This window comes from Lonchura striata, chromosome 7 (genome assembly GCF_046129695.1).
Source record: "Lonchura striata isolate bLonStr1 chromosome 7, bLonStr1.mat, whole genome shotgun sequence".
NCBI lineage: Eukaryota > Metazoa > Chordata > Aves > Passeriformes > Estrildidae > Lonchura > Lonchura striata.
The window spans coordinates 11,542,211-11,566,990 of NC_134609.1; the positions used below are offsets into that span (position 1 = coordinate 11,542,211).

General features: G+C 41.0%; 1 protein-coding gene across 1 annotated transcript; it reads left to right on the forward strand.

The window, feature by feature from the left end:
* Window positions 1–337: 337 nt before the first annotated feature.
* DUSP29 (dual specificity phosphatase 29) lies at window positions 338–23,023 on the forward strand. Its single transcript, XM_021549188.2, has 4 exons — window positions 338–465; window positions 7,570–7,783; window positions 17,466–17,686; window positions 22,646–23,023. Exons 2-4 carry the CDS (start codon window positions 7,599–7,601, stop codon window positions 22,888–22,890), a joined length of 651 nt encoding a protein of 216 aa, XP_021404863.2. The 5' UTR covers window positions 338–465; window positions 7,570–7,598; the 3' UTR covers window positions 22,891–23,023.
* The last annotated feature ends 1,757 nt before the right edge of the window (window positions 23,024–24,780 follow it).

Sequence of the window (24,780 nt, forward strand, 5' to 3'; positions counted from 1 at the left end):
GATGGTCTTATGGTGAAGCATATGCAAGAGAAAAGGACCTTATCAGGATGCCACCTCTCCCATTGCCCATTGTTGTGCCAGTGCCAAGTGACTAGTGCACAGCATGACAGCAAACAGCAGTGCAATACTCCTCACCCATATGCAGCAGTAAACACAGCATCGGCTTTGACAGGGGGACAACATCAAAGATAATATTTGTTATAGTCAACATGCAGGCATCATGTTATCTTAGTCACACCAAGACTAGGTAACTAAACTGCCAGGTTTAGTGTTTCAGGTCACATCAGGGAATAGTTTTACCAGCAGATATAAAGATCGTCATTCGGAGTGGGTAGCACTCAAGGTCAGAGTCAGCAAATCCTCCTCTAAAAATAGACTCTACTTGCACAGTTAGTAAGGTTTCTTTTGTCGTTCTGCTGCACTTCACAGGACCCAGTTACTTACAGCACCCACCTAAGCTTACAGGTAAGGCTAAGCAATATATATTTCCTGCTGTACTTCTGCTCCTTTTTCCTTCTTTTTGTAACCTGTTTTAGTAAAGCAGGGAGAGGACTGAGAACTGGAAAATTTGTTGAGGTAACTATTAATTTCATTAGCTTGTTGCAGAGAAAAAAATTATTATTATGGACTCAAAAAGGTTTTGAAAGTATAATGTATAATTTAGAAAATCAAACTTGTGTTACAGAAATCGCTTTAGAAATTAGGAAATTAGGTGTTGAAAGTGTAATTATCTTGGAGGTAATTTCAATGTAAAAGTTAGGGAATGAAAATGCAATTTTTAAAGACTTTAACATCTGTCCCAGAATATTTTGCTTATTCTTCAATAATTGCTCCACCCTCCAGTCAAATCTAGCTTTTCCAATTGAATTAAAAATCTCTCCAGTGATGCTGTGTTTTAAGTTTCCTTGGACACTCTAATAATATTTAACAAAATCTCAGCTTTATCTGTTTTCAATTAACCAGTCCAGTCAACAATAAAGAATAAGGGCAAGAATAAGTTTTTAAAAAATCATATGTGTCTTAGAAATTCATTGAAATAAGTGGTTAGTTTTGAATATTCACAGCAGGAGGTTCTGGGAAATAATTGCACAGAGGCTACAATTATTCTGGGTTTTAAACTGTTTAAAGATGACTGCAATAGATGAACTATTTTATAGTCCATGAATGCTTTAAGCATAAGAATGCAGGGCTAAAATAAAGGAACTGAAGTAAATGAATTTTGGTGAAGACTTAGACAGGAATAAGGAACATAGGAGTAGGATTATACTTTTTGCTTAAGTATACTGCAAATCCAGTTTTGGAATTTGGTGAATTTTTTTGGGGGTCTTTTAGAGAAATATTTTTTGAAAGACTTCTCCATCGCATAAAATATTTGTAAAGAAAAATAACCTTTTTGGCCCAGTGTTAGGGAAAAAAACCCCAACAAAACAAAACGGGACATAACCTCACCCAAGGAGCCTTTGCAGCACCACAGCTCATTGCAGTGCCCTGGGGTGCACCAAGTGTGAGGTTACAGGGGAAGCACACAGCTCTTCCTGGCTGCTGCCAGCCTTCGAGTCCGAGCGAAACAGCGTGGGGTGGCATATCAGGGAGCACCATTCTCAATTCATTTCAGTAAATCATCTGACAGAGCAAGCCTTTGTCACTGCAGCTGACCAGCTCTCAGCTCAACTGATGGGCTTTGAGTTAAAAAAAGCTTAGAAACCAAAGCACTGTTTGCCCTCCTTCCAAGTGCAAACACTGTGCCCCAGACATGTGCATTGGCTTCTGCAAGAACTTTTCAGTTTATAAAACAGTCTTCTGCTTAGTCATACTCAAAAAGGGCAAGCACTTTTTCATCCTGAAGGGAGGTATGCATCTGGCATGTGGGCTGGAAATGGAAGAAGAGAACATTTCTTAAACATTCAAAAACTTGCTGAGTAGATCCTCCCTCACTATTTCTGTAGATTCTCAGCCATTAGATCTGATTTTTTTTTCCTGCCTTCAGCACTAAGCAAGTGCTTACTTGAAGACCACTTACTAAATTAGATTCAAGTCTTCTGCACATTTTTTGAAAGTGTAGAAATGGTATTCTCTATCCTTACCTTCACTTGGGTCCTTCCTTCTCATACACACTTGTTACAAACATTGTTCCTCTATGAGTTCTTATCTAAAGTGGTTATTAAAGTGAAAGAAGAAAGTAAATAAAAATAAAACCATTAATTTTTCAGTTGTCTGTAAGGCAATGTCTCAATTTTTACTCCTAGAAGAGTACAAGTCCAACAGCTTCCATGATGTTAAATTCTGCCTGATAAATCAAAACATTCAAATAAGTCTGCCCTGTACCCAAGATCAGAAAAGAAAAGGGAATAATTTGTTAGTAAGAACCTCTTCATGCACAGAAATGATTTCTCAATCAAAATTACATGATTTTTTTCCTTCTTTTTTGTTCTTCTGCTGGATTTAGTGTTCATGGCAGTAGATTAACTACTTTAGTCCCCAGTTTTGAGGATCAAACTACCAATTAATTTCAAAGTCACAGTTTTTATCTCCTATTGCACCGAGATGGGTATAAAGTCCAGTAGATATGTCATTACTTTTGTAGAATCCTTATGAAAAGCTCAGTGCTGATCAGTAGTTTTCTTTCCTTCCCTTATCACCTTGGAAAAAAACTTCTGATTATATCACATTTCCATTCCTTTTTCAGAGCTGACAACAGGTAGGAAGCAAAATCTGAAAGCATCAAAACAGGAATAAGATTAAAATCTGCCTCCACATTTACAAACAGGTTGTATATTTAGGTGTTTGCTAAATGCTAAAAACTTTCACTTCTCAGCTTAACCAGGTGAATTTGTGATTGTCTGGTATTTTCAGGGAGAAATTGCTTTTAGACAACTCTGAGAACAAAAACAAGGACTGTACATGTGTGCACATCAAATTAAATTTAATAAAGCCAGCCATCAAAAGCACCACTAGCACAAGTGATCAATGTCATTAGAGCTGGGAGAACTTCCAAGAGCAGGACACATCGGTGGCAAAGAATTTAAACTATTCTGTATAAATATGGATTGAAGTGGGCATTAAAGCAAGGAAACCCTGTGCCCTGCATGATAGAACAGCTAATACTTCTAAAGGAAAGAGTAAGGAAAATTGTCTTCTCTCCATTTTTCTTCCCAGTTTTTACTTGTTTAGCCTCTCTCATTGCATATTTATGCCAATGCCACTGGGCTCTGACTTCATTGAAGATCTGAAGATTCAGGCACACAAACACAGCTACAAGTTGGCAGCCAGAGTACCTATGGGGGGGACAACAGCAGTGATAGAGGAAACCCCTGTGACAAGGTGGGGTGCAGAAAAGGAAAGGATATATAGGCCCTTGCACAGGACAAAGGCAAAAAATGCATTCCTTGGCTGTGCATGCCTGATTTTTTTTAAGTCTCTACAGCTGACTTGGGTCTTAACTCCCAGGCATAAATCTTGCCAAATTGTTTGGCATCTTTATACACAGCACTAGGGCTTGCACAGCACGTTGAGCAGAAAATATTAATATTAAGAAACATAGTATTTTGTTATGTAACTAATGACTCTACAGCTTTCTGTCTCAAAGTGCTCAGAAACTTCCACTACACATGGAAAACCAGCATCAGAAACATACACAGCACCACCAAGGCTCTGATGTTCACTTCTAGATAAAAAGCTCAGTTTTCCTCCCCCATCTGTGGGATTACCAAACTGTAGAGCTTGTGACTGACATTTCCAAAAGCATTAACTCACCCCTAAAAATTTTGTTGTGGGACTAGACATCCCAAATTTAACAGATTTGAAAATGGGCCACTATATTCTATGACTTCACAAGGCCTTATTGGAAATTTTGGGTTAATTTGAATAGTTCAAGGGACTTCAAATATGGTGCAGAAGGCAAATCTTTCACTGCCGTATTAGTGCTCCAGCCACTGGAGTCTGTGCTCTGTCATGGTCTGAATTAAAAAGCAAATAGACTGGCAGATTTTTCTTTTTTTTTTTTTTTCCTTGCACTTTATTTCCTCCCTCCCTGCTTTGTTAAAAATATAATAAAAAAAGCTAAAGAGCTGTATAAGAAATTCCATCTGGCAGCTGTAGAGTAGATAGTGAACATAAAGAAGTGATTCCTTTGCTGTGCCTAATGCATGCTGCTTATCCAAATTAGCCACACAATTACTTCTATCAATGCAAAACTAGTTTAATGTTTTTTTTTTCTAGTGCACAGCACTTGAGAATGACTTAAAATGCAGTGTAATTTGCCACAGTGGATGTCCTGAAGTGGCTCACTAATGAAAAGAGGATTAACTCTCCATTATTCTGAATTACCATTTTGTGAAATCACTAACAATATTTTCATTTATATACATATAACCCAAGGGGGACAAATATTCCAGCCATCCAAGCGATTAACAAATAAAATTTATTAGATAACATGTACTTTGGTCTTATTTATGAAGAGAAAGATTAGGGTATAAAAATGCAGATGACTGGATTTTTATCATCCTTGTTCTGATAATACCCTTAAGTCCATGACAGCAGGACTGGCGTTGTGTTCAGCGCTGTGTGCACACGCTGGATTGAGGGCAGAACCCGCGGGATGCGAGGCTCAGCAGGCACAGGCTCACAGTCTCACAGACTTCAGCACCCACCCAGCTGTGCCCAGCCACCACAGGTGCCACAGAGAGGGAACAGGAAGGTCTCACCAGCTCACACAGCCTGCCCTTGGCACAAGCCAGAAGAATGAGAGGGAAGCTCTGCTCTGGGCACAGGGAAAGGATGGGATGAGCAAAAGACTGCCCTGCCTCTTTGGGAGGGAACTCTTGGCCCCAGATACAGGGCTCTGTTCCTCAGTATGTCCTGAAGCTGGGCTCAGACCTTCCTGCTGGGGAGAACCCTCTGGGACAAGGGCAGTTCCACAGCCAGCTGACTTTTCTTCCCCATGAAATAAAAAGGCTGTCCTGAAGCAGCATTTCCAGAAGCAGGCAGGGTGCAGAGTTCTTTATGCAGAGGATGTAAGGACAGTCCCTACACCAGAGAGCTTCCACATGACCCTGGGATTAGCTCTTTTGGTCAGAGCAAGGTAGTAATAATTCCAGGCTCACAATCTCCATGTGGGCCATTCACTTACCCTTATTCTTGTGGGTCTCTTCCAACTCAGGCTGTTCTGTGATCTAAGGTTGTGTATCCCCGACACAGTGCAGTGCTATGAAGTGACTGCCAAGCTAGCACAGCACTGGTACACCATTCAGCCTGCACTAACTCATCTATAGCCACATGAAGCACCACAAGGGGTGAAAAGCCTGCTCCAACAAGCCTGTGCAGAGGTAACCCTGCAATCTGGCTGCCACTGACTGCACTGGGTGAGCACTCTGCAAGAGAAGGTCTCCTCTCCACACTACTCTGCCAGAGAAATCTGAGCTTTCCCTGCCTGGACTTGCACTAAACATTCATCCCTTATACCCACAACAGCATTAAGAACTACTAAAAAAAATCCAATCTATTTTTCACTTTTTATTCCAAGAGGGCTGGCCTTGGGAATAGTCTTCCTGGACCTCTGTTTGGTGTATATAGAACAACTAATGTGAGATGAGGGTAGACATCTTTGATTCCTGGGAAGATGCAAGCCCTTCTGCCGCCAGCTAAATGCTTCATGGCAATTATTTCCAGAGTTGAAATAGCAAACCAGCCCTTTTGCCCCCTTTTCCCTCCTCCTAGTTAAACTCTGTTACTTCTTACATAGTCTAGAGTCAAATCTGAAATACATGTTTTATTAGAGGAATTTCAACTGATGCTTTCCTGTGCTCTAATTCAATTTAAAAATCCCTGCAGCAGATAACATTGGCAAGGCATAAAAGAACATAGTGTACTTGAAAGTTCAGGGAGCATGTGGCTTCCCAGGACAGACAGAAACACGGATTTCTCAGCAGTGGTCGAGCTTTCAGAGTGTTAACCAAGCTTCAAACTGCGCCGGTGTTCCAGTACCACAAATGATCATTTGCAGACGTAATTGCCCTGTTCTGAGGTGTAACAAATCAATGCACTGTGGCCACCAACTGTGATTACTGATTACATTGCTTTCTCTTCTTCCTTTCCTCCATCCCATGTTATGGAGCAATGAATAAAAGCAGTCAGTCCTTCAGCATCAAGGCAACAGGCTCTCAGCTATAATTCTTTACTAGACCAATAGCAGTACTTATCAATTTCTAGATAACAGCCTTATCACTCCTGAAGTCTGTCTTAGATTTGTATCTCTGACAGACAAACATTATCTACACTGCTGAGTCTGCATGTAGAATTAGCATAATTCTGGCACAGGAAGGAAAAAGGCTCTCCCAAGGCATGGCTACTGGGGCAGATAGATGGCACTTGGTAGTACACATAGGCATGCAAGACAAGCCCAAGGTAAATTTCCAACAAGCTGGAATTCTCCGAGCCCTTTAAAAATCTCAAGAGAGGACCACTTAGCTAAACATCATCATCATGTGTTAAGAAGCTTGGCTGAAAGATAGATTCTCTTGCCAGTAAAAGCAAGCCAATTTTTGAACAAAGGTGTACACTTGCCAGTCAAAAACTGACTCCACAATCTTACATGGCTTTGGAGTAGGAAAACAGGAATCATTTGGCTTTTTCAAGCTTTGTAGAGAAACAGAACATGACAAGCACAAAAGAGCCCAAACTGAGCAAACAAACCTCATGGGTACATTGGATGTCAGTGAAAAATGGATATCCTGCTTTCAGGAGAGCTCTACAATAGCCACATGAAAGCATTAGCCTTAATTTTGGAATTAAAAGGACACAAATGTTCAGCAGCCAAAAAAAAAAAAAAAAAGGGAGCAACTAGAGGATTCATTGCCTGCAAGAAAGGCAGATTTTTGGCAGGCTCTACTTGCACACTTCTTAAGATCAAGCCCAATTCCACATCTTATTAACAGTCTCTTACAGAACCACAAGGTTCAATTTCTCCCTTCATGGGAATGAGACACAAGCAACTGCTACTCTGAGACACCAAAGAGTCCAGTAGAAGAAATAAAAACAGAGCCCATTGGGAGATGCAGCAAACAGGGAATCTGCAGCTGGCAACATGGGAAAAAGTAAGAGAAGAGAGTACAACAGTACATGGAACATTCACCTGAACAGACATATTTCCTCTCCGTATGTTGCTGAATATCATGAAGGATGAGCCTTAGTTAATGATAAAAAACCCCAACAACTTAAATTTGCACTCATTTCCCCTAGGTGCTTTAGATCCCTAGAATGTTAGACCTACCAAATTCTTGCCAGTGGATTTTTCAGAAAACAAATTCTCAACAGAAACTTAACTTCAATAATCACAAACCTTTGAGTTTTGTTTCCTTTGCTGGTGGGCTCATCTAATAACATATTCCTCACCTCACTCTGGGGAGGCAGAAATCTGAGTGCAAGTCTGTGTTTGCCACAGAACAGGTACATCTGTCTCAAGCAATGCTCAATCACACCTGGTCAGTGCTGCTCCCAGGATCCCACAGCAGGAGCAGTAGTCACTTGCTTTGCGTTTCCTTGCGTTAACATTCTGTTGTGGTTCCATTCCAGTTTCTCACACATCCTGAGAGCACTACTTCATGGACAAGATGTCATCAGGAAGCTGGAATGCTGGGAAGAAAAATGCATATACAACAGTCCAAGTAGATCCTGATGAGGACTATTGTACCCCAGGGGCGTTTGAACTGGAGAGGCTCTTGTGGAAGGGCTGCCCAAAGTACACTCACGTCAATGAAGTCTGGCCCAATCTCTACATAGGAGACGAGTAAGTGTACACATTACCCCCTAGATAGCAGATAAGTGTACCTGGTACATCTCCTCTACACAGGGGATGACCAAGCTCTCCTAAACACAGCTCACTGACAGATGTCAGAGTTACACAGAGCAATCAGAGGCTGGCATGGCCCTGATTGTTACTGCTGCTTCAGGAAGGTGCAGAGGAAGTGCAGCAGGGTCTGCTGTTAAAGACAGAGTGACAGCACGGGTTGTGGCACCAGCGTAGGCTGCAGAGGTTGAAGCTCATCACGATCTATTTTTAAATGGTTCGTTTCAAAGAGCAATTTGCTGTTTAACTGTGAGTGAAAGTTGTTCCACAGTTACAGAGCATGGTCTGGATGTGTTTGCCACACCTGAGGTTGGTTTAGGACTAAAATGTAATCCTTGAAAAGTGACTGAAGGGACAGCTCACTCTGCAGTAGTATTTCTGCATATCCAAATTTATGCTTGTGGAAATACACTCTGCTCAAAGACTAAAGCAAAGAGAACCCTGAGGAAGGCAAAGCTGCAGAGATGTGTCTCACTGATCACACCAAGTGTGATTTGGAAAAAAAACAAACCCACAAAACAGACTTAGTCCTGCTGAGCATGGGACTAAACTAGAAGCAACCTATTCCAAGAACCAGAGAAGACTGCTGCAGCAGGAGACATGCCATTAGAAAATCCCAGCCCAAGCCCTGAGCAGAGGAAGAGAGCTTTTCTTACTCCTTTGGCATTATTGGTCCAATTCCCATTTTCCTCTACACCCTGCACTAACACGACATTTATTTTTACATCATCACTGAAAGACACAAATAGGAGCCCCAGTGGCTCCAAAGTTCTCAATAATTTTTTAAAAGGTCCTAAAATTCATCTGTTGCCAGCTTATAAAAGAGGAAAGATATACGGCTTTGAAAGTTACAAGACTCCTAATATCATCCACCAATTACTTCTGTGGCGCCAGAGGCAACAGAAAGACAGAAGAGTTCTGGTCTTGTACCAAGCCAAGGCTCCCACTTTTACAGATAGGGATGGGAGAGTGTGTGTGTGCGTGTGTTGTGTGGGATAAAAAAATTAAACAAGGGGAACAGCCTGTCCAAATGATTCAGGAACAAAAGAAAAGGAGTTGAGTTTTTCTTTCCACATCCTGCCCTGCCTCTCCAGTTAGAAATTTCTAACTCAACATTCACCATAAAGAACAGCCTCTTCTGGCATTTATTTCCTACTTTCTTGTTTAGAATCACCATCAGAACTATTCTGAATTAAGCTGTTAGAAGATTTTCCCTCTAATGTCTGTGATGAAGCTATAACTGTGCCTGCTGAGCAAAGGGATGTAATCAGACAAGAAGTCAATCTCTCAGCCCAGGACAGCAGTCACCGACTCTTTCCTGTAATCTTCCTGTAGCAGAGGCTTCTTACACCTTGTAATTTAGTAAAAGCTAGAAGTCTTGACTCTGAATACACCACACACCTGGCACTTCATACAAACTAACCAGAGGAACAAAAATACAAACTTCTTGAGAGGTACACAGAGCTACAACCCGGCATGCTAGGCAGTGTGTTTCTGCTGAGGACTGGTCTTAAGTCAGGAGGAAAAACAGTGGTGCTTCAAGGGAAAACAAGTTCCCTACCATGACAAGACAAAATATTGAGAAAACCAATGGAGAAGGAAAAACAAATGAGGAGCAGGTGGGGCAGAACAGAAATAAAACTTCACCAGAAAATAGACTCCCCAAAAGAGAAAACCTATTGTCAGCCAGGCAAGGGCAAACTTGACATGGCAGAAAATCTGAGAGATCTGGTCTGCATGCAAGGTGCAGACTTCCACTACCCTAAAATTTGCTTTGAAATAGGCAAAGTCCACAGGCCTTTGTATCTTTCCTGGAGTCAGCTCATATCTTACTCCTGACTAACAGCTTACCCCCTCAGTGTGGCAGTGTTTTTGTATTAAGATCTTGCTTTAGAACTGGTGGCCAAAGAGATGCCACAAGCCACAAACAGATGTTGGGTGCATTTGCATCTTTAGCCATGCTAAATTAAGGTTGATGTTGAAGGAATTTGGTGGAACTCATCAACAAAATCAAATGAACACACACATGCAGAGTTTATCTTCAGAGCTTCCACATCTGCACTTCATTCCTGCCTCCTGCATTTACAAGGTTAACAGGACTTGTGACTGCTTATGGAAATGCTAATTAATTACCCTGACTAGTAACCACATCTTCCTTCTAATGCAATCCAGGCTATCAAGGAGCCCTGTGAGGCCACTCCATGCTTTTGTTACAAGGCTTCACTGCAGATGTTGCCCAGAGGCAATGAAGTCTCTATGAGCCTGTCAGACCCAGAATAATCAAAGCCTCGAAATATAACATGCTGTGTTCAGCTCCAATTGAAATTTTCCCCCAGCAAGTTCCAAGGGCTTTTAAAGACCAGATACTGGAATTTGTATGACACAGCCCAGCGACAGGAATAAAACACTCTTGGCCAAGATTTTGATTCAATTGCTACCAGGATTAGTTTTGCATGTATCCTCCTCATATTTAAAAGTCCTCTAAAAGGATAGAAAGCAGCCTTGTCTTTCCTTTGTTTCACTGGCCACCTGGTTGCTTGCACAGGCAGTTTTACTGGCAAATTCCAAACCTACTTGGTTCATTGAGATCACATGGAAAGTCTCTGCCAGTTACACACTTGTAGTTTCTTCTTGCAGCTCCTCAGCGATGGTCTTATTACCTGAAATGATGTTTAGGCTTCCACATTTATGAAGTTCAAAGAATATTTCAGTTGAAGACAAAGGCTTCCCAATTTATTTTCCTCTTAAACATGCACTAGATCTCATTAGGATTTAAGGCCTGATCACAATTTCAGGTCTTGTCATGTTCTCAAAGTACTCACAGAAAAAGGAAAAAAAGGTCTTCTGAATTGTAATACTTTACAAGTTAAACATGAAAAATAATTTTCTGGGTATGCAGCTGAATTGAGCTTGCAATTCCCAAAAGCTATGGTCTGTGCCTGTGCCTTGCCATGGCTCATATGGTCTTCAGAACTGATGCAGTAACCCAAACCCACAATTTGGAGTGCATGATAATTAAGATAAATAACTAAACACTAAATATATGCATAACTAAATCTCATTCTCTCCTCTTACCTTTCTGCAGAGAAGCAATACAGCATGGCTTTTTCCAAGTGACTAAGTAAAGACAATTTACACTAACCTAGAAGAAAACAGATGGGACTCACTCAGGCTAGGAAACAGCTACCTCCCACCATTTAGCATTACTAACTCCTAGCATCTACATCAGTATTAATCATATAAAAATAGAAGCAAATACAGATTTAGATTATAACAACACTCTTGAGGACATAGTTTTAACTTGGGTAGAATAAGAACTTGCCACTTGTAACAGCAATTTAATAATTCAGAAAATCAGATCTTTAACACTGGACAATAAACCTCAATGCTCCAATGTTTTCCAAGACAAGTAACACTTCTCCATATAACATCTCTGTCTAGCAGTGATTTCTAACATTTGATGAGTAACTGAAATCAAGACCAGGAACTGACTGACCACAGCATGTGTGCTTAGTGCCTCTGCTGTATAGAAAGCAGAGAGCTATTTCCTCTGTCCAGGTTGTATCACTTATAAAAACTACATCCACCATTCTGGGCTAGAGGAACATCTTTTCTATCCCATATTCTGATGATCCCGTTCAGTATTTTCAGTGGTACCTAAAAATTCTTTTAATTCACACTGAGCAGGAGGCACACAGAGAAATGGAGCAACACCTCAGAAGAAAAAGGGGATACAATGCTACACTATCTCTAGACTCCTTCAGTGCTAGAGATACCAAGGAAAATTGGGTCAGTATTATTGGAAATTCTCAACATCTCTCCTCAGGAGGGAGAACTGCCAGATTTTCTTAAGAAAGTGTCAATATTGCCTATATTCAGCAAGCTTCTTTCTGACACTGACCATCTGGTAAATTATCATCCTGCATCGAGCTTTCCTTTAGCACTTAAGAAAACGAAAAAAGTTCGAGAGAGGCAATTCCTCTCCTAGTAACATGTTGCCTCAGATTTCCTGGTGTTTTGTCAATCTGGGTCACGTCAGTCCGTGGCTTTGACAATCTATACTGACACATGTTTGCATTGCACAACCTTTGCCTGAAGTTTAAGAGACTTGGCTCTACTTAATGTTGATAAGCACACCAGTTACCTGCTTGAGCAGTGCCAGCTGTAAGGTGCTAACTTACCTGGTGAAGGAGTTGCTCTGCTCACACCCTCCTGAGCTATTTTGGAGGATTACTTCCCTTCCTTTAGGCGTACTTATGTTTTCGTCATGAGCCGCCCTATCTTTCCTTTGTTAGCTGCTTAACACTGCCTGTGAAGGTGCAGGCTGCAGTGCCTGCAAGTTCTTTTCCCCTCTCTTCCAATTCCATTGATTTGGCCAACTTTCTAACAAAAGCAGCTGGGACTAAAGCTTGTTATGGCAGTATTTTGGAAAAGAGAGAGAGGATTTGGTACAGTGGAGACAGCAACCTGAAAGAAAGCATTCTTTTTCATGTTGTAACTACTTACATTGTTTCTTCCAGAAGAACCAAGATTTTGCTGCAGCACTTGCTATCAATCCTATGAAACTTAGCCTTAAAACTGACAGCAGGCACAGTTAAAGTCTCCAACAAGCTCTCTACTTGCCCTTGCACAACCAAAGAGAGGCAAACAGTCTTTTGGGAACCATCGGAAAATGGATGACACTTTTGTCTAGGTCAGTTTCCCCTTTTGTTGAGTATGTCAGTATCAACATATCCATATGTGAAAGTGATTTTATCTCCGGTTTTCACCATTGAGGTGGGATTCCCACATCAAAGTATTCCCCCTTGCCTCAGAACTTTAAAAACATGTTTATGAGTCCATCTGCCCTACAATAAATGCAGGGTCATTTTCAGCAAAGCTGAGCTTTTGCTTAACATAGAGAAAAGGACTTCTGGGTATACTTAACTTTTAGCATAAGTTTATGTGCTCTGAACTGAAGAGCTGATGAGCTTTTACATGGGACTAATCGGCACAGGTCATCTCTTACTAAACTGAATTACACTGAAATTTTCATTGTTATCTCCCAGTGTCACACTTCACCTTCCTTGCATGGGAACACGTTCAAGGCAGACACTGGAGACCACAGCTGCACCGTGTGAAAGGAAATCAAGTGCTAACAGCACAGATGGTGGAGATACACAAAATGGAAACAATTTCAAGAGTAGCCAAGTGCTTACAGCTTCACCTACACTGGCATTTGTAGCAAACTCCTCTTTACAATGGCTACCTAAAGTTCAATGATAATCACAATAATGGGAGCATTAATCACAAGTTAATAGGAAACAGCAGCACCCAAAGAGGGGAAAAGAAGAATGTTGCTAGCTTGACTATTGCACTCTGACAGTGAGCAAACTGCAAGGAAAGAAAACTCGATGCCTTTTCTAGTCAAAAGTGAATTAGAAATGGAGTCATAAATCCTCCAATAAGGAATGATTCATCCCTGAACCATCCTATGCTATTAGTAACCTCAACCAATCAGATATTCTCAGATATTTACGCCTGATTTATTTCTCTCTTTCCTCTACAATATTGATACCTCAGGCATTGTAAAAACTGCAAGGAAGGCCAAGAGCATTCCCCTCTCCTTGGGGTGTAATCAGAAGTATCATGCATGATGAAACACAACAAGCCCCACAGGCTCTGGTAACAGTGTACAGAGGGGTGTTTTCACAACAGCATTGACTCAGCTGAGGGTGGAAAGCAATCCAGTCCCTTCCCACAAAACCAGAGCTCACTACTGCCTACGGGCAGTCCAAGCAAATTTCCATCTACAGGCACACAGGTCCACCACGTGAGGCCTTACCAGGCTGTTTTTTGCTCTGCTAACTGGCAACCAAGCTGCTGCAAACCCAGCGTGACCCCAGGTTTAACTGCCTACACTGTGGCAGTGTCAGTCTCAGCACAGGCCATCTCTGCCTGCTAATGTTTGTGATCAAAGTACAAAGTACTGGCTGACAGGAGGCAAAAAGCAGATAAACCTGAGCCTGTATAAAAAGGGGTGGTCCAGCTGGGCTCTTGGCCTAGATTTTGGGCAAAGATTTTACAAGGAAAAAAAAAAGAGGAAGAATTTTCACAGAACAGTAGCAAAATCTCTTACGGAAATATAATTATCATGTCTAAGACTGGGGGGATAGAGAAAAAGACAAAAGAGCTTTATAAAGTACTTTCTAATCTCCATATTAGGTTTGAAACCAAGCACTCTTGCTCTTGAAAAAGACTAAGTGTCACTTCAGCTTTCTTCACAAGATGCAGATTCTAAAGCCCAAGGCAAGCACCTCTTGCAGTCCAGTGAACCCTGTTTTCTATTACACAACAACTGTTTCTTCATATCCCCACACAACATTATATATTAGAAATGGTAGGGAATGCTTTCCATAGATAAAAGTGTCCAGGGTATCTGCTGTAAGAAAGGTGCCTGCCATCCTCTTTACAGACTGTGGGCACTGGCTTGGCCTGCAAATGCAAAAGCCATGCATACACAGGACCTGTGCTGACCCTGCTCCACTTAGGGCAAATATTTTAGGCCTTGCTTCCACTAACAGGTTCTACAACACCTACACACACTTTGAGTGATAGTTATTCCAGTGGATATGTGGAGAACTTAACAGATTTGAGTGCTCAGCACTGAACATTCATTTTCTGGAAGTTTTTCAAATCAGAATGTCAGTAGAAAAAAGAAAATATGCATCCATATAATAAAGAAAACAATTACATTGGATAAGGTTCTATTCAGTCCAAAGGGTATTGCCAAATCAGTCTGCATATCAAGCACAATTAGAAAGCAGATAACATTTTAAAGTCAGCCTAGCCCAAGCATTGAGGAAAACAGAGCATAAATTCCTTGGTACACCTGTAATTTGCTGTTAAAAAAAATAAATTATTTCACAGAAGATTGTATAGTTCATCTGAGCATTTATAACGAATTGTTGCAACACCATTCAAGGTTGATACATTACTGCTTCTGAGTCCATTTCCAGCCCAAGCTGGGAAACAAACAGAGCAGAGTAACAATGTGCATATTCCAAACCTCCCACGGGTCAAGGGCAAAACAACTGCTAATGCATTTATGATGCAAATTGATTAAACTGATTAAATAAAAAGGAGGAGGATTAATTCCATCCTGGGCCTCAAATTCACAGAATGCAGCTACAGGCAAGACTGGGAGATGGAAGGGGAAGTTCAGAGGAGGGTGGCCAGGCTGAGCTGACTGCTTATGCAAGTTACTGAAAGACCTTATTCCTTCTTTCTGAATACCTACTGGAAAACTGAGGCCACTCAACACTGCAAAATCAGGTCGTAGGAAACAGAACAAGCCTGTGACTGTCAGAAAAATGCATTAGTTGCACCCACTCCCGTCAAAAGGCAATCTCCAATCAAGGAAACAGGAAAATCTGATTTCATATAAAAACAAGTGTCAAATGTTAATGACTGTAGCCTATTGTTTGACATGGTCCTTCCTCAGAACAACTTCATAATTTAATTATAATGCTGTTTCTTAGCCTGAGCAGTGCTTGCAGAAGCCAAAGTGTAATAGCATCTATAGTTCATCAAAAACTTTGGTTTTCTACTGACCCTAACTACTCTTCAGTCCTATTCCCTACTCAGCATGTAGGTCTCCACTTGCAAGGATCTTGTGCACTGGTCTCTGACTTGAAGCTCTCAGTCTTACATGGTTTGTAGGATACATGCTTTGGGCCAAGTCTCATGACTGAAAGCCACATTTTGTCTGTTCCAGCATCATGGAGGTAAAACAAAGATAGGCTTAATTTGAAAGCAGGAACTGTAGCTCACCTCAAGGACATCAAAATGAAGAGCAGTTGTTATTCACTGAACCCTTACACTTCAGCCAGGACATTTAACCTGTTTTATTTTAAGTACTCTCCATCCTTTCAGCATAGAACTGAAGTGTCTCTGCTGGCAATGTGTACATACAGGGAATTCTAAGGCACAAAACCTCCTAAAAGGAGGGAGAAGAAAGAAAGTCTTCCTCAGTCAATCACTGCTATAGGAATTCAAAGGGAAGGAGTAAGCATTATTTAACGTGAGGTGAAGGTGGCAACTTACAACATTAACAGCAGGATGCTGCTGCTTCTCTGTGCTCCAGGGTCTACTAAACTTATTAGGTAGGCATCACCACACTAAGAGAAGCTTTTATTTAACTTTTACATGATTGTATAGGGGATGCGTGGCATTATTTCATGCCAAAATATCACTGTCAAGACATTATTATTCCTACCAGAAAGGAATATCTGCAGGGCAATATTTACGAAGAACAGCCAACAATCATGGGCTTAATTTAAGTAAGAGCAAGCATAGGTAAAACCTTCAGTATCCATATCCCAGTTAAGTGCTGTAATCATTAGGTCCTTGACTGCTCAGAGGGGGGTCTTGACTTAGAGGTTGTAAAGGCAGTCAACTTCAAGCTATTGTGGGCTGTCACCACTAGAATTACAAAACACAGCAGGTAGCCCACCACAATGTCCTGTGTGACAGCAGTTACATTTACACATGGAAGTGTTCAGGAAACATTCATGGAGAGAGGTACTTTTGTTTGGAAAAAGCTTTTTTACATCATGCAGCAGTTATATGAAAATATATTAACAGAATAAAGACTATGCCATTTTTCTGTTTGTAAAAAGATTTGTAGTTTTCCTAGGCACTAATGAAACTTGACAGCTTTTTCAGAACAAAATTTTCCCAAACTAAAAGCTTTCTGAACTGGAAGACAAAAAGTTTTTACATGCCTGGCCACAAACTCTACATTTTTTAAGGAATTTTATCCTAAAGCGAGCACCTACAGTGGTGCTTTTATCCTAAAGCAATACCTACAGTGGGTATTGAACATACAAATCTAAGCTTTCCTCCCTTCTCTGACTTCCCTTGTCCAAGAACAAGTGAGAACCTTTGGCTAAATACATGAATTACAGCTTCCTCTGAAGGGTAATATCCAATTTTCTTATATAGCTCTTTTTGCTTTAGACCTCTGGTTTGACCAAACAAGACAGTAAAATGGAGTTGTGATATGAAGTTAAAGTCACATAAGGATGGGATTAAAAAAATGTATTTTTTCCAGAAATGGAGAAAAATTCAGTAACTTCTTTTGGGGAAGAAAAGGTTCTTTTTGAATCCCAGACGATTTTACTACTCACATATTACTGACTCTTATTACATCTGCAATATCATTTGATGCAACAGAAGGGGAAAATAGCATTCAGCATTCCTTGGTCCTATTTCAAGTTCTGCCACTGATTTCCTTTTCTGACTTTAGATAATTCCTGCTATTTCTTTCTGTATCTTAAGTTTCTTGTTGTACAAGATGGATCGAAGCCAGTATTGCCTATGTGCAAAGGTAATGGGAAAATAAATCCATATTAAACACGCTCTAAGGACCTGGGGGATATAATTAGGAACTCCAAAAAGAATGACAGCTTCAAACAGAATGACAATACCTTAAGATCCTTAAAATGGTAAATTATGCATTGTTAAAGCATTATCAGTTTCACTAGCATTTAGAACATACCAAATCAGAGGTGGTTTTCTTAAATTTTTTTCTGGTCTTGAAGAAGCTTCTTGAGTTACATGACAGCTCTTGTTTTACCAGAAAAACCGCGCTGGATCGCTACAGCCTGGAGAAGGCGGGATTCACCCACATCCTCAACGCGGCCCACGGGCAGCGCAACGTGGACACGGGACCAGAATATTACAGCAGCATGACTGTGGAGTACCATGGCGTGGAAGCTGATGATCTCCCCACTTTCAACCTCAGCCAGTTCTTTTATTCAGCTTCCAAATTCATTGATAATGCACTTCAGGACGAAAGAAGTAAGGAGGGTGCTGAAAATGGTTCAAACCGGTATAATATTTACCACAACTAATTAAAAGCATAGTTCCATGGCATTTAACCTTGCAGGAATGAAACAAGTCCAATACAGTTTAATAGAAACAATAAAACTAGTAGTAGGGAACCAGTGTCAGAGAAGGCAGTGATGTATTTAGGACCCTTCCCACTAATACCACCCCAAGAGCCTCTTACCAAGCACTTTTGTCAAAAGTTCTCATCACAGCTTGTATCAAGGGGTCCTATCTGACAGAGGTTTTCTGTTGTTGTTTTGACTCCTTCAACAACACATGTGAGACAACTGGAAATTACCTAGATGTCATGAATATGCTGTCTTTTCCTAATTAGTCCCTATCAAAACAGGTTTAATGAATATTTATTGCATAGTGGTGGGAGTAGAACACAAGTGGTCTCAGACATTGCATGCCATCATTCCACAGCTTCATGCTCTGCACCATTAGATTATCTCTATAAATATAGAAAACACCCCTCCTACCTGACCATCAGATCTACCCCAACCTGTAACATTTATTTCTCTGCCATCTTCCAAACAGCAGGGAACCGATACAGCTCTGACAGCAGAAAACTAGAAACATTTCATTAAAGTGTTTGTAATTTCTCAGCTTGATTACTACAATTCATTATTTGCTGATCTCCAGCAGTGTTCTATCAGTAAGCTTTACACTGATGTGAAGTGCTACAGCCTAGGCCTCACACTGACTTCAATATTACTCCTACTCCTTCCCCCCACATACTTTTAAAAAAATCTCAGCAGGATATTTTACCAGAAACCAGCTGAGAAACTTAAAACTTTCCTGCTGACCTATAGAGACCTTAATATCAGAGGGTCAGATATCAAGTTTCTAGCCTTGTGCCAGCTTCTGTTCTTGGCTGCCTAGCTCAGCTGCAGGCACTTACTACCTGACTTGCTTCCAATAGCCAGTCAGGTCTTTACAATTTTACTCTTTCAACAAGTACAGTCCACACAACAGTTCCTTCCCTTGCTCAGGAGAACACCTTGAAAGCAGATCAGTGTTAAAAATCAAGGTTCTAATAGCAGGAGAAACTGCTTCAGGAGCTTACTTGCTTATGAAGAAAGATACCCAGCATTTTAAAAAAGTGTGTCTGAAGCACTGCCTTTGGAAAGGAGAGGATAACTAGCACACACCCGTGTCTAGCCATGGCTGGAGGCCAGAGGTCAGTGTCAGACTGAAGTAGCTGGAATAACAAATGCAGACTTCCTCCTTCCCACCACCCTCCTGTTCCCCTAAGACTTTAGTCTGCTGTACTGAGGTAAAGAAATGAGCACAAGGGAAGCAGCAAGGGCGAGGAAAAAAGCCTTGCTTCCCAATAAATATTGCAGGAGGAAAGGATGAGATGGGGGGGATATTAACCTTTTTGTTTCAAAACCACATCAAAGTCCAGGAAATCCTGAGACAGTAGCAAGCACCAGCCCAGCAAAACCAAATTGAAGAGTGACTGGGTGAACAAACAAAACCAAACAAAAAAATCTGCATCCAAGTAGATACTACAAATTGCAGTGATTTCTGTAGCTGTAGTAATTCAAATGGCTTTTAAACAAGTTAGCTAGGATCTTTCCTGATGAAGACCAATAAAATGAAGAACTACTGCAATACTCATGAAGAAAAAGAGCAATCTCTTAACTTTCTCATGAGGGAAAAATAAAATGTATCCATGTACACCTCTTATCCCAGCCAGAGACACATATAAAGCCACTATGCATGGCCCAGGAAGACACTGAGGTTTAAAGCATGACAATAACTTTCCAATACACATTTACAGAATAGAATGACTCCAGAAGCTAGACTAAAGCGTGGACTGATGCCTCCTATGGAAGAAAAGACTAGAGGTAGCTAGTGCTCTCCTCCAACAACATAAATGTATTATTTATGAATGCACATCTAGTGCAGAAAGGTGCTCTGCATTTCAAGTTTCAAATGAACAGGCTATATTGTGTACACCTTCCTGACTGATGAAGAGCATCCAGATTCCTAAACAGGATTTTGTATGAAGCAACCAATCACCTATCTCCAGTGGTAATGACATGGGACTTCAGTGTGTGGTGCTTAATACTTCGGATCAGTAACAGCTTTGCATTGCTTTACTGCTTTGTATATTAGAACTGAGGAAATGCAGAGAGGGAAAGGGAGAGAAAGGAAAAAGCTTCAGCTTGTGTGACCAGAATCTATGTCTTAATGAATTTACTCCGGCTGTATCACGTTCTGGCTGTATAAGAGGTATGACCTTCAGCCAAATTATCAAATTCATTGAACAGATGTTTTTGGATAATGATTTTTGCTGGGAAGATGTTCAATAGTCAATGCTGTTGAAACCAGTTATCATTCTAATGAAAAAGGCCCTCTCTGAAACAGACCTGAAAGCTTGGCAATTTGGATGCTGTCAAAACAGTCCTAATTCTGACTTAACATTTAAAATCTTCATGATGATGAAGAAATTCCCTGATCAGAACAGTTATTTGTAGGGTTGAAAGGTATTTGTAGGGTTTAAGCATGGGCTGATGGACATAAGAACAGTTATAAGAGTAAGATTTAGAGGCAAACTCTAATGAGTCACAATTATGCATACTGTCATTCAGCTAGCCATAAAGCTTTCCAAAAACATGCAATTCAGGCCATAGAACAGCTTAAATTTTTTATCAGTGAGGCCTGTATAACATGAAAGGAAGACATTATTTAAATTATTTTTTTAGGTTTCCTACTAAACTACAGATATAATATTCATTCCCTTGAAATTTTAGTTCCTCAGAATGTAGAATAGACAGGAATGGCATTTTAACTTCACAATAAAATGTCAGGGGAAAATACACTAAAGACAAGAGATTTTAAAAGAAAACTAAGTGGGAAGAAACATATGAGACAGTTACAAAGACCTGAGGCTTTTGACCAAAGACACCTCAACATTCATAGCTCCAACTGACTCTGGAAAAGGAGTGCTGCATCTAGATAAATTTTCAAGAAACACAAACCCAAGTTAAGTGAACAAAGTATTTCCGAGATCTGTTACCACTCTGCAGATCTCTGTGTCTATGCACTGACACTGCATATTCTGGCACACCTTGAAGATATAAGTGGTCAGAATCCAAGACTGCAAGAGCAGACTCCCTTTTGGGGAATGAGGGTTCAGAGTGGTCCTTATATTAGAATGGAAGAGACTACAGAAGGGACATGGCTCTGCAGAAGAGTGGCAGTGCTCTGCTGTAACAGGCAGCTGGCTCTTGATCATTCACACGCAGCCAAGGACAGACTTCCTTTTCTGCAAACCAGTGGACATTTCAGAAGAATGTACAACCATGTTTTTGCCTTTGTTGCCATAATACAAAACTGTATTTTCTCCTGCATCTCCATTTGCCACCCACACAAAGCAAAGCTTTCCTTGTCCCATCATGTATTTTATCATCTCAACAGCAACAGATTTACAAGGTGGGAAGCTCTAAAGAGAAGCACTGAAGGGCTAAACAAATGCGTCTTTTCATCCACTTCAAATATTTGCAGTAATAATAGAATGGATTATCATTTTCTAGGAGAGGAAGAGGCACATTTAGTTATCAGAAGGACTGGAATTTTGCCAAGATGCCTCAAAGACTATCTGCTAGGATTAGGATGCAGACTGTAACCATTAATCCTTTAGTGTTGGCAGTTCTTGATGCATCCATTACACAGCAATGCTACTTGTGCCAAGGCATCCTCTTGTGCCTGGAAGCAAAGGAGTTAATCGGCAGGAGTCATGGCTTTGCACCCAGCACTTCTCACCAGGCGTAGCTGACAGAGATAAACTATTATTGGCCCTGATAGCACAGTTTTTATTTTTTTCTCCTGTGGCAATTCTGCTTAGCAGGGTGTTAGAGAGTGTGCTCCAAATCTACTTCCTTCAGCGGTTCAACCTTTTGTGAGACCCCCTTGAGGGCTTTGAATCATTTTTGGAAATCTTTTGAAGTGTTTCAAAACCTGTCAATCAGACCTGAGCCCACTTACTGTTCTCTTCCTCCACCTCCCCCAGATATTGCTAACACGGAAGGCTCCACTTTGACTTACAACCTTGTTACTAGCCAAAGCCAATAACTTATTGCCTCTGGAAGTCCCAAGTTAAGCCACGCAGTGTCACAGAGTTAAACCGTAGCATGTTTATTGGGAGGTGAAAACTCTTGGCAAAGACTCTGCACTCACAGGGTATGAGACAGGCTCCTACTGCAAGGAGATGATCGTATTAGAATACCCAGATGATGATGGTGGTGAAATATTACTTGCATTCAACACAACAGGGTGCTAGCCAGAAATTTCTACAGAAGCTTTTCTATAGTGCAAGAGGTGGTTTCTTTCCACCCCCTGGTTATATGCCTATGGCCTTTATTCTCTGCCCTCAAAATCTGGCATAAAGTGATGCAATCTAGATTTCAAAGTACATTATTGCCAGAACAAAAAAACAAAATCAAATTTGGTTACTTTTTGTGTCTAGTTAGTAGAACTGAGAAAGGCACCCCCCATGCATTCCATTTATTCTCATGGAAGGTCTGTCTGAGAGCACACCAAACCCTCCCACACCCTTGTGCTTTGGTCGTTATTCCCAAACACAGAATTACATACACACTGTTTGTGAGGCATGTAAGTCAAGGCTGCAGCAGGGCTTGCTATGGTACTCGATGCTGCCCCCAGGCCTTCTCTGCAAGCTTGGTTCACAAATAAAATGATATTTGGTGTAGGATTAAATGGATCATCCCTACTGTAGATGGTGTTCAGTTGTAAGATTTACAGCCTGAGTTTTCCCTTGTATGAAAAGAGAGGCTTATTTAGTGCTGGTAAGGGCAGTCAAACACCAAACAGAGCAGGGGCACTACAGAAACCTTCACTGTCAAGAGGAAAGGGTTACCCAGGGTCACCTCTGATGGCGTCCCTCTGTTTCCACAGGCAAGGTGCTGGTTCACTGCGCCATGGGCCGCAGCCGCTCCGCCACGCTGGTCTTGGCTTACCTGATGATTTACAAGAACATGACAGTGGTGGATGCCATTGAGCAGGTGGCAAGGCACCGCTGCATCTTGCCAAACCGGGGCTTCCTGAAACAGCTGAGAGAACTGGACATAGCGCTGGCGCTGCAGAGGAGGAACAGCAAGAACAGCCTAGCACCTGCTGAGCAGCAGGACAACACCATCTAGCATTGTCCTGGCATGGCTGGGCTACTGGAAAAGAAATTCCATAAAAGGAGGGGAGGGGAACGTGTAGTTCATTACACAGCCACAAGGATCATTTGTTATTTGCTAAAAAAAAACCCCAAAGTTATTTCAAATACAATGTCAAGATGAGAAAGAAGGGAAACCAAATTTAAAACTCATCATCCTAGAAAGTTCCAGCCTTAGCAGAATTCTTTGTTACATCAACAAATAAGTTTTTCTCTCTGCAAAACAACCCCAAACATTTACAACACAAAAGCAAGAACAACTTAAAACTCTCTTCTAGCCAAGTACCCCCAAAATTGTGATCCTAACTCAAGCCCACACTCAAGAAATCTTGCAGGAAAAATGCTTAGTCCAGAGTCCTGAAGGATTTCACAGGAGTTTGCCTTTTTGTGATGTTTCCTGGCAATTTTATTTCTTTTTTCACAGTGATAATCCAGGGCAGCACAGCAGTTAGAGAGCTTCTACATGAGGAGCAACTACACCATAAGCATTTGCTTTACAGACAAGAATTCCTTATCAAATGATAAACTAAAAGATAACAAATATCTCTAAGGATTTCCCTTTGTCAAGCTACAGTTGTCTTCTTTCTTGTATCTGCATGACAGCTTGATGACTGCTGTAACTGAAAGAGGATTTATCATTGATTCACATGCATAATTGATCACCCTCAGCACTACAGAAAATTGCCAGGGCCATTCTTTCTATTTACCATGCTGATATAAACGGAGTTTGTTTCCATCAACCACCCTGCCAGATGGACAAATTAAACAGCTTATAAAACTGTGAGACATAGACAGTGATCTAACATGGAATATTAGTACCTTTAGCAGTCCTTCATTTCTGCTTATATCAGAGATTCTTACACCGTTAGTAAAAAATTGGTTGCATTTTGCCCACTGCTGGGGGATCAGGCAGCCTGAGTGTAACAACACTTACCATTCCTGTCTTTGCTAAGTGGCCGAGTGCAGCTTCCAGGAGAACTGGCATTCGGCAGCTTCCAGATGAAGTATGTCCTGCTCCAAAGACAAGTATCTTTCCTAGAACCAGGTCTTGTCTGAAGGACTCTGCTGGCCCAACTGTGCCAATTAAACAGTTCTGAAGTAAAACATACTTTTCATTTACTTCCCAGCTTTAGCCTACTGTTCTCCCAGAATTAATGAGACTAAATCAGAAAAGCAGAAGTTCTGGAACATGTGGCTTCCACAAAGTGAGGCAACTCTTGCAAGCTGCTAATGAGCTGATTCACAAGTGTCAGCAGCACCGACTCCAGCTACAAGCCAGGTCTGCAGGAAACACACACACACACACACTGAACAAGGCAGGTTGATTTCCTTCTTGCCAACCACCAGTAGCATGGAGTATTCTGTAAGAGTGCATGGCCAAAGAAGCCTCCTGCTTCAACGAGAATCATGTATTGCAATTCTGTGAAGAATTTTTTGAAGACAGTAAAAGCAAAAGCTCATTCCCCTCAAGGATAGTGCTAGAGCACACAGTCAAAACTGACACTGCAAGGTGCATACAAGACAGAGAACAAGTATATCTGTCAGGGAAAAGATAATCTTATTTATCAAAAATTTTAGTACCACAATGCAATTCATAGCTAAACAGTTGTTATGGGAAAAGAGATAGGCTAGTCCCTTGTCCTCCTGAAATGAATTTTGAAATAACAAGACTATATTGGAAACTTGCCTGCTGTAGGCACATTATGCATCATTTCCCAATCAACTCTTAACCCATATATTGTAAATAGAGAATTTTAGCAATGTGCTGGAGTCAGGATGCTACTTCAGGTTAGCAAATACCTGAAATGTTAAGAAGGTTTGATTTGCTTGTATGTTACAGGCTTCAAACCTTGAAACTGAACAGCAG

What these genes read in the sequence shown, in the direction of transcription:
- DUSP29 (XM_021549188.2), top strand. Translation starts at nt 7,599, where the DNA reads ATGGACAAGATGTCATCAGGAAGCTGGAATGCTGGGAAGAAAAATGCA. An exon ending in AATCTCTACATAGGAGACGA is followed by an intron (nt 7,784 to 17,465) that starts GTAAGTGTACAC and finishes TTGTTTTACCAG; the next exon opens with AAAAACCGCGCTGGATCGCT. An exon ending in TGCACTTCAGGACGAAAGAA is followed by an intron (nt 17,687 to 22,645) that starts GTAAGGAGGGTG and finishes CTGTTTCCACAG; the next exon opens with GCAAGGTGCTGGTTCACTGC.